The sequence below is a fragment of the Psammomys obesus genome, unplaced genomic scaffold, assembly GCF_907164565.1.
Source record: "Psammomys obesus unplaced genomic scaffold, mPsaObe1.curated_primary_1811, whole genome shotgun sequence".
In the NCBI taxonomy this organism is placed as follows: Eukaryota; Metazoa; Chordata; class Mammalia; order Rodentia; family Muridae; genus Psammomys; species Psammomys obesus.
Genome location: NW_026596199.1, coordinates 34000 through 43291, shown reverse-complemented (window position 1 = coordinate 43291; position 9292 = coordinate 34000). Strand labels below are relative to the sequence as shown.

Sequence of the window (9292 nt, the reverse complement as noted above, 5' to 3'; positions counted from 1 at the left end):
TCTGTCCACTCACCTTGACATTTTGGCTAAACCAGCAATTGTCCTGGGATTCTGTGAATGACAAACTCTTAGGAGCCACAGGGGAGTATATGCTTTTGATATGACGCCTCTTCAAGTTTTTTTTTTTTAGTAGTTTTATCTTTTGATATTATAATATAATAACATCATTTCCCTCTTGCCCTTTGTGTCTCAAAATCCTCTCATGAGAGCCTCTCTTTGAAATTCATGGCCTTTTTTTTAATTGTTGTCATATATTTGTATGTACATATATTCCTAAGTACGTGAGTACAACCTTCTCAGTCTGTACAGTTTTACTTGTGTGTATGTTTATCAGGTAATAGATAACCAGTTGGTATGCTTTGCTTTCTATCGCACTCAGTATTCCTAGTTGCCAGTGCTTTGTCTACAGTTGAGGTTTCCTGGGGTTTCCCTCAAGTTCCTTCTAAGGCCTGTGCCCAGGGGCAAGGCCCAGATTCTGGGCTCTGGCTTGATGCTCAGCATCTAGTTGGCCATGTGTCAGGAACCTTGGCTGGAGGGACTGCCCACCATTAACTGGGTATGGAAACTCAAGATGGTACTCAGGCCCCAAAGCCAAAGGCCTTTACACTTCCAAAACCTATACAAGACCAAGGCTTTGATTTTCTAGTATGACTCAAGGCAAATGAAGCTGTCTCATTGGACGTGTTAAGCTGAGCAGCCATCACTAGTGAGAAACCTGGGACTGCCAGGCAACTGTTCTGAGTGCCTTTACACAGACACAGACAGTATATTTTTCTCTTTCAACCCGGAGGGGAAAAACAAGGCATAGGGATACGAAAGAACCTACACACGGTTATGCAGCTGGTGAATGGCAGAGCCAGCAACACAGTTCAGCCTGATCCGCAATCCAGGGACTGACTTCCTATGCGCCACATTGCCTCACAGGACAGCAGGGCTCTGGCAGGGACAGCCCTCATGCCTGTGCCTATGCAGATGACTTCCTGTCTGGATGCAGAAATATGAGCACTGGTGTAAAAGGAGGCAGAGCTAGTGCCGCCGCACCACGCACAGGGTTGCCAAGGCTAACACCATGGCCTGCTGGGATTGTAGGTAATTAGTTTTGATTAGTTGAATCATTTTCCAGCAGTTCAGAGAGTTCAAATGAGGCAGGATAGAGGGACAGGGAAGATTAAGAAGAGATGGGAAGAAAAATGAGTCCCTTACCACTGGTGAGAAAAAGAAATTCTCATATGCAGGATTACAAACTATGTTTTTGGTAACAACAACAGCACAAACAAACAAACAAACAAACAAGCAAACAAAAACATATGTCTTGAGCCACCTAGGTAGTTGTAAGTGAGGGCACAGTGAAACCACTGAACTCGACCGACCACTCTGTGGACAGAAAAAAAAGAAAGCTTCCTTTGGGGAAGTTCAAAGCTGCCATTGCTACCTCTTGGGGGTGTAGAGAATAGCCAAAGGCTTTGGGTCAAAACCGAAGCTGCTGGGGCTACCTCTCAGGGACAGCAAGAGTAGCAAATGGGTAGCAAAGGCCTTGCCAATTATAAAGGAGGGGGGGGGTGGCTGCAGGAAGAGAGGTCTGCAAGCCAAAACAACCTGGAGGTTTAGAATAGCGTGGGGGAGGTGAGATGACCCCGAAAGCTAGTGTGGGAGCTTTCATATGTGTTACAGGCATGTGCTAATAGGGAATCAGGTGCCTCATTTGCAGAAGTTGCCATGGGAAGGGAATTAGTGTCTCCTCCTGAGAACAGAAGCAGGTTCCTGAGGAATGCTGAAGGTAAGTAAGCTTTTTGTCTATCCGCCAGCAAGCCTTCTGTTTATCCTGTCGGAGTCCAGCCTGAGCTGAGCCCAGACTGTCATTTTGGGACATTATCAGTGCCATTTTAGAGGGTTTGAGACAGTGAAATCAGTGCCATTTTAGAGGGTTTGATAACTGTGGTGTGAAGCCAGCCTGGATTATTTAGACTTTATGTCAAACCTGACACAACAGCAACATCAAACCACTTAAGAACAGCACCCAAGATAAAATTAACAACAAATGACAGGTGGTCATATCACCCAGCTGGGCCTCACCCAGCTCCTAAGACAGGAGCAGCCCTGGGACAACTGCCAAACGCCTGACCCACTGCATCCCTGGGCCCCAGTATACTTCGAAAGGGTTTGAACAACCCCAGAAGGGCTGAGGTGTGCTATTATGGGCAGAGGACGGGACCTTGGACACACTCCACCCAATATCCCCGTCCCTGGGTCTCCCATCCCTGGGTCTCCTTGTAGCACGAGTACTCCTTCCCTTGGGAAATTGGGAGCCAAGGGAAGAACGCCTCAAGACCTAGGAGTGTGAGAGCCGCCTGTCCAGAGATGGGACTCTTCGTGATTTTAGGAGTCTGGGGCCTTGCCTAGGCAGACTCTCATGACAGCCGAGTCAGAAGCTTTTGGAAGCTTAGCTTAGGGGTGTATTGTGTGGACATCAGAAGGCTGTGAAGCAGCTGGCTAGAGAAGAGAAGAAAATGGCCCTTGTCCCTGATGTAGGGGCCCTCCTTCCTGTGAGGGACTGGGCACAAAGGTGTCTATCTCCCAGCCTCCTATCTCTCCAAACCACAGCCCAGAGGTGTGAAAGAATGAAAAACAACAGGGGGAGGGGAGGCAGAGTTGAGCCAGGTGCACATTTCACACCTTGACCACTGGTGGGGCCCCAGGCAGCTTCACTCTGACTAACTTCCTCCTAGTTCCTCTCTGCTGCAGAAGAGGGAGGGCCCAGAGACCAGAACACAGGCCGGGAGCTTCTGGCTAGGTAGCTGACTCTGGCCTAGTCTTGGGATAGAAAACTACCAAACTGAAGGCTAGGTGAGAGCTTGGCTCAGCACTGTGACACAGGAGACTTCCAGGGTATCTCAGCTGCAAACAACAGCTGATGCCCCACACTGAAGTTTTGAGGCTTGGGAGCTGGATTGGCAGCAGAAGAGGGGGAGTGAGCTACATATTGGGCACCCATCTTTGTCACATAGTATCTATACGTAGGCGGTACAGTCCACAGGGCAACTCCATCAAATGTATATGCTATCCTTAGACCCACTCGTCAAAGTGAAGCAGAGAGATGAACTGCTTTCCCAGGGTCACATAGCAGGGCAGCCAGGGAGTTTGGCTAGGACTGGCAGAGCTCCTCTATCAATCGAGGACAGGGTCCAACCACTTTTATGGAGAACGAGTCCTCTGGCCCTGGCGACAGCCACACTCATATGTGCCCTAAGCCACTACCCTCTATCGTGGGCTCCCTTGGCACCGAAGATTCTAAGCAGCTCTGGTTTGGGGGTCTATATGTACTCACCTTGGGCTCGTAGCTGCACCTGTGCTAATCCCTTGGCCCAGTGCTAGATGCCTAAGCCTGCGGTTATCTCAGCTCATCTTAGAACAACTCTGCTGAGGGAACTGCCTGGGTATCATTCTGATCTGTCCATGATCACAGAGGATGGCAGGTGGAACTAGGCCTGGAGTTCCACAAGCTCAGTGTTCTGCCAATTGCATGACAGCTGTGCAAGTCACTCAAGAGCAGTGAGAGAGAGGCTCACCTGGTCTATCAGGACCCAATCCTGACATCTGGCTGTCAGGCCTCAGAAAGGAAGGCTCTACACACCTGACCTTCAGGATGGTATTCCTCCCAGCAACCTGGGAAGGTAAGGATCATCTTCCCTAGACAAATGAGAAGACTAAGGCCTAGGAAGGAGACTAGGCGTCCCTATACCTATACACTTCATATAGTGCAGTAATGGGTCAGCAGACACTGGGAAGACACACACTTGATTGCCAGCTTCTGCCAACACAAGTTATTTCTAAAATGACCATCTGTTTTCACCACCACTGCTTTCATAAAGCAAAAGTCCCCTTTACTCTCAATAAAATGGGATGAGGAACACAATGCCAGACTAAGGCCTTGAAAATGAACAAGTATACAACCTTTGCAGTTATTTTTCTCATGTGCATAAGTCACAGACAGGCCTGGGGAAACCATGGTCTTAGTGGGCACGGAAGGGATTTTGTGGTGTTTCCCAGGCTTCTGTCTTCTCTGCCTCTACAGGCAGTTAAGTGCCATGTCTTACACATCCTGACTGGCCTGGCCTCAGGAATCCTCTTAGTCTGCTCCATTCACCGAGCTCTTGACCTCCTCCAAGACCTCTGTTCCCTTTGACCTGCGAGCTCTTGACCTCCTCCAAGACCTCTGTTCCCTTTGACCTGCAGGTGACAGGCTTTTTCAGAGAAGTGTCCCACCTGTCCACAGGAAGAGAGGGGCATTACGTTTTTTTCAGGTGCATGCTATGGCAATAAGCCTGGTCTGAATTGGGGGAACAACTTGCTTGAAATCTAAGCATCAGGCCACTGTGGTGGCTTATACCTGTAATGGCAGCACTCAGGAAGCTAAGGCAGGGTTAGGGTCATGAATTCAAAGCCATCCCAGGCTATACACACGTCCTTTTTTCAAAAAGAATCACATTTAAGTCAGGTATGGTAGCCCACAACTTTAATCCCAGTACTCAGGAGGCAGAGGCATGCAGATCCCTGAGCTGGAGGCCAGCCTCTTGAGTTCTAGTCTAGCCAGTGTCACATAGCCAGTCCCTGAAGAAAGACTTACACAGTCCTGACTTCCACTACCTGGCACTGATGCCTGCATGCTTTTGCTTGCTGTGGTGATTTCTACCATGTACATAGGTGGAACCAAAGTATATACAATATTCTTTTACCTGCCTCTTCCATCATCTAGGCATGGGCTCCTCTGCATTTAGCCTCATGAAAAATAGGTAGATCTCCATTTGGTTTTACCTGGACGAATATATCAGTTTGTCCATTTAAAAGACAATGGACTATGTCTCCTCCTGCCAAATGCTGTGAGAAATGGTGGGCTCCTGTAATCCTAGCACTCAGGAGGCTCAGCCAGGTAGGATGCTGTGAGTTCAAAACCATGTCGGGCTACAGAATGAGACTGTCTTAAAGGACAGTCCTAGACATATTTGGTTATTTGTGAATGGTATTGGGTAAGACAAGAACCACAGACTCGGTAACAGTCCCAATAATTTTAAGACTGCTAACATCCTTTTCTGAGCACTCAGATGGGTCTGTGTCCCAGGCACAACTGCGGGACAGACCAGCACGTAGTCCAGGTTGCTGAGCAGTGAACAAGAAGTGTGATACAGAAGCACTTCTTGCACCTGACAGCAGGGCTGCCCTCTACTTCCCCTTGGTGTGGCTTTAGACCTCTGCTCTATCCTCAAAGAACCTCCACCCAGCCACCCCAGATGCTTCTCTAGGACCCAGTCTTTCTTGCTCTGTCACCAGATAGAACTCCGTTACTCCTGTTGTCCTAACAGTTGTGCGCTTGTTTTTGACCCACAGTCTCGGCTCCCAAACACTGGGTTCTCACATATTTCCCCAATTTCTGAGCATGCTCCTGACCAGTTCCATCTAGTCTGGACACCATACGGACATTGCAGATGTCCTTGGGCTCATTATAATCCCATAATGATTTTATATGTACATATCCACCAATGTCAGGTCAAATCCAATCAGCCTCAAATTAGGGGAAAAAAGAGGTGGTGTGCTGCTCTTGGAAATGTCTTCCCTTCCTATGCAGTTATGATGGCCAGTATTCATACCATATCCCACTCTAATCCAGTCCTAATGAGACTCCAATCCCAGCCTTGCTGGGGAGAAGGTGGCTTCCCTTCTCCAGTCTCTGCCATCAAATCACACTTCCTGCCTCTTCCTAGACATAGTTAGTTATCTGTGAATGGTATTGAGTAGGACTAGAACCGCAGACTTGGTAACAGTCCCAAGTTCCTGGCTAGCTCCTTCCAAGTATATTTACCTCGCCACAGGAGTGGCAGAAAAGGGACCCCGTGGAGGGCTGGTGTAGATAACCCCTTGGAAGAGGCTGTGCTGAGCTGTGAAATCTTCACTTCCTCTGTTCACAGCAAGTTCCCAACCACAAGTGCCAAAGCAGAGAAGCAGGCAGCACTGAGCCTGATCCCAGCAGCAACAGCCAGAGCACCAGCCTAGCCATGTACCTTGAGGTAAGTTCTGCTGTCCAGCTCAGCTACATTACAGTGTCTGATACCAGGGACAAGGCTGGCTGGCCCGAAGCCATGGGGCACCAGAAGACTGAGTAAGCCACAGGGAGGGCAGAGGTTAGGATAAGAGCAGTAGTGGGATTTGGGAACCTAGTCTGGCCACTAACCACAGGCATGTCTCCTGCTTCTGTGGCTTGGATGCCTTATCTAAAAATGTCAGTTCTTAGAGACTCAACTTTGGTGATCTCTAGCTTTTGGGTAGTTTAGGATGGGGTGAAGGGGCGAACGGTGAAGAAGATTCCTTCTATCTGGATGACTGGTACTTCCATGTTGTCCTAGCTACTTGGGAGGCAGAAGCAGAAAGCTCAGGTGAGCCCAAGAGTTTGAAATCAAGCCTGGCCATCTTAATGAAACCAATTAGGGCTTGGGTGGGGAGCTCAGAAGGTGCTCAAATGGTTGCACAAGACTCTGGGTAGGGGAAGGGAAGCAAGCATGCTGTGTGGAGGGGTACACTGTGGTTTGTAGAAAAGCCTTATGTGAAGCCAGAAAGTCAGGTCACCAGAGAAGGGCTGAGGGAGGAAAGGAGGACCAGGGACTAGAAGGTGGAGCAGGGAAGTACCTGGAGAGGCATGTGGTTGATCCTGGTGCGGCCATAGCATTGAGGCTGACAAGCCACCAGGAGTGAAGATTAAGGGAAAGAATGGAAGGCTCCAGGCCCTGGAAGAAAGTTCCTCCTCCTGCAGGATGCCTGCCCTGTGTGAAGATAACCCGAGGGTCCAGGGGTTGCCCTCCTGTAAGAAGGGGAGTCACCTTCCCAGTCTGAGTAGATGGAGTTAAAGAGGAATGGGCCTGGGACAGGTTGATAGCTCAGGGTTTGGCCCAGAAAGAGCTGTTACTAAGGGAAACACCCATCAGAGTAAATGACAAGGCACAAAGGGTCAAGACAGTGAAATCAAGGCCTTGATGGAGACGGCCTTCCTTTCCTCTTTCTCCCTTCCTCGGGCAGGTTAGTGAACGTCAAGTGCTAGATGGTTTGGACCTTGAATTTCTTCTGGAAAACAGCACCTCTCCCTATGATTATGGGGAAAATGAGAGCGACTTCTCTACCTCCCCGCCCTGCCCACAAGACTTCAGCCTGAACTTTGACAGAGCCTTCCTGCCAGCCCTCTACAGCCTCCTCTTTTTGCTGGGGCTGCTAGGCAATGGAGCAGTGGCTGCTGTACTGCTGAGTCAGCGCACCGCCCTGAGCAGCACAGACACCTTCCTGCTCCATCTGGCTGTAGCTGATGCACTTCTGGTATTGACACTCCCACTGTGGGCAGTGGATGCTGCTGTCCAGTGGGTTTTTGGCTCTGGCCTCTGCAAAGTGGCAGGTGCCCTCTTCAACATCAACTTCTATGCAGGGGCCTTCCTGCTGGCCTGTATAAGCTTTGACCGCTATCTGAGCATAGTGCATGCCACCCAGATCTACCGAAGGGACCCCAGGGTACGTGTAGCCCTCACCTGCGTTGTTGTCTGGGGACTCTGTCTGCTCTTTGCCCTCCCAGATTTTATCTACCTATCGGCCAGCCATGATGAGCGTCTCAAAGCTACCCACTGCCAGTACAACTTCCCACAGGTGGGTCGTACTGCTCTGCGTGTACTGCAGCTGGTGGCTGGTTTCCTGTTACCCCTTCTAGTCATGGCCTACTGCTATGCCCATATCCTGGCTGTGCTGCTGGCTTCCAGAGGCCAGAGGCGCTTGCGAGCTATGAGGCTAGTGGTAGTGGTGGTTGTGGCTTTTGCCATCTGCTGGACCCCCTATCACCTGGTGGTGATAGTGGATATCCTCATGGACCTGGGAGTTTTGGCCCGCAATTGTGGTCGAGAAAGCCATGTGGACGTGGCCAAGTCAATCACGTCGGGCATGGGCTACATGCACTGCTGCCTCAACCCACTGCTCTACGCCTTTGTGGGAGTGAAGTTCAGAGAACAAATGTGGATGCTCCTCATGCGCATGGGCTGCTCTCACCAGAGAGGGCCGCAGAGGCAGCCATCATCTTCCTGGAGAGAATCATCCTGGTCTGAGACAACAGAGGCCTCCTACTTGGGCTTGTAACTCTGGAATGGAACTGTAGCCTGTGCAACCCAAGTCCTAACACACTGCAGTTCTTCTCCTCCTGTGTCTGGGCTAGCTCTGACTCACCCATAACATTGCTGCTGGGACTCACTGGCAGCTCAGCACCTCCAGGTCTCCTGAGAACCACTCTCCCAGCTCCATGCCCAGCACCCTTATTGTGCCTTAGCTGCCACACCCTATTTTGATTTTTCAGAACGTGCTGCCTGAAGCCTCACTACCCTCCTAAATCAGCAAGTAGAATAAAGCCTTGCCCATGTGAGAGGAATAAGAGGCAAAGAGCATAGAGAGCCAGGCCTAGCTCAGCACTGACCGTGGTCCCCAGTATCTCAATATTTGCCCAATTTTATGTCTAAAAACCCTGCTTAAACTCTCAATAAATAAGATAATGAGGACCAGATTGTATTCACAGTCATCATTTGGACCGGGTCTGACTGGACTCTAGTGTGCACTTTTTCCCTCATCCTGACTGACTGTCTCTCTGCCTTCCTGGGGTCTGATGTGCCCTCTGCTGGAACCTGTGCTGCTTAGTGGAGCTGCTAGACAGTCATGAGCTTGGGTGATGTCAGTGAATAGTTAATCAGCTGTCTAGGTACACTTTGGGGCCTCTAGACATTAATGAGCCATAATTCCTGAATCCTAACTGCTCAGGCCAGCATGGAAGGTATGGTAAAAATTAACAAATAATAAGCAGTCCATGGTGCAGAGCAAAAAGGCAACACATGCTTAGTCCAGCACTGGGCATGAAGGCAGGAACTATCTGAGGTGAGTGACATGTCCAGGGTTAAGAGAAGGAAGAGGTGTTGTTTTTTTTCCAAGCAGAAGGAAGGGCAGTACTAGCGATGGAGAGGCTGAAAACAGAAATGCTTTCCGGAGATTACAAGGGGTCTCAGCTGAGCCAGATGTGGTGGTACATACAAGTATTTGGGAGGCACAGTCAGGCAGATCTCTGTGAGTTCAAGGCCAGCTGGGTCTACAGACTGAGTTCTAGGCCAGCCAGGGCTACAGTGAGAGACCTTGTCTCAAGAAAAAAAAATAATCTCAGCTGGCTGGAGTTAAGGGCTTGGGTGGAGGGAAGGACTGAAGATGAAGCTGTAGGGTAGGCTGGGATAATGCAGTG

At 49.8% G+C, this 9292-nt stretch overlaps 1 protein-coding gene across 1 annotated transcript; it reads left to right on the top strand.

Moving 5' to 3' along the window:
* Positions 1 to 1768: 1768 nt before the first annotated feature.
* On the top strand, positions 1769 to 8527 carry Cxcr3 (C-X-C motif chemokine receptor 3). Its single transcript, XM_055595722.1, has 3 exons — positions 1769 to 1777; positions 5961 to 6059; positions 7063 to 8527. Exons 1-3 carry the CDS (start codon positions 1769 to 1771, stop codon positions 8152 to 8154), a joined length of 1200 nt encoding a protein of 399 aa, XP_055451697.1. The 3' UTR covers positions 8155 to 8527.
* Positions 8528 to 9292: the final 765 nt, after the last annotated feature.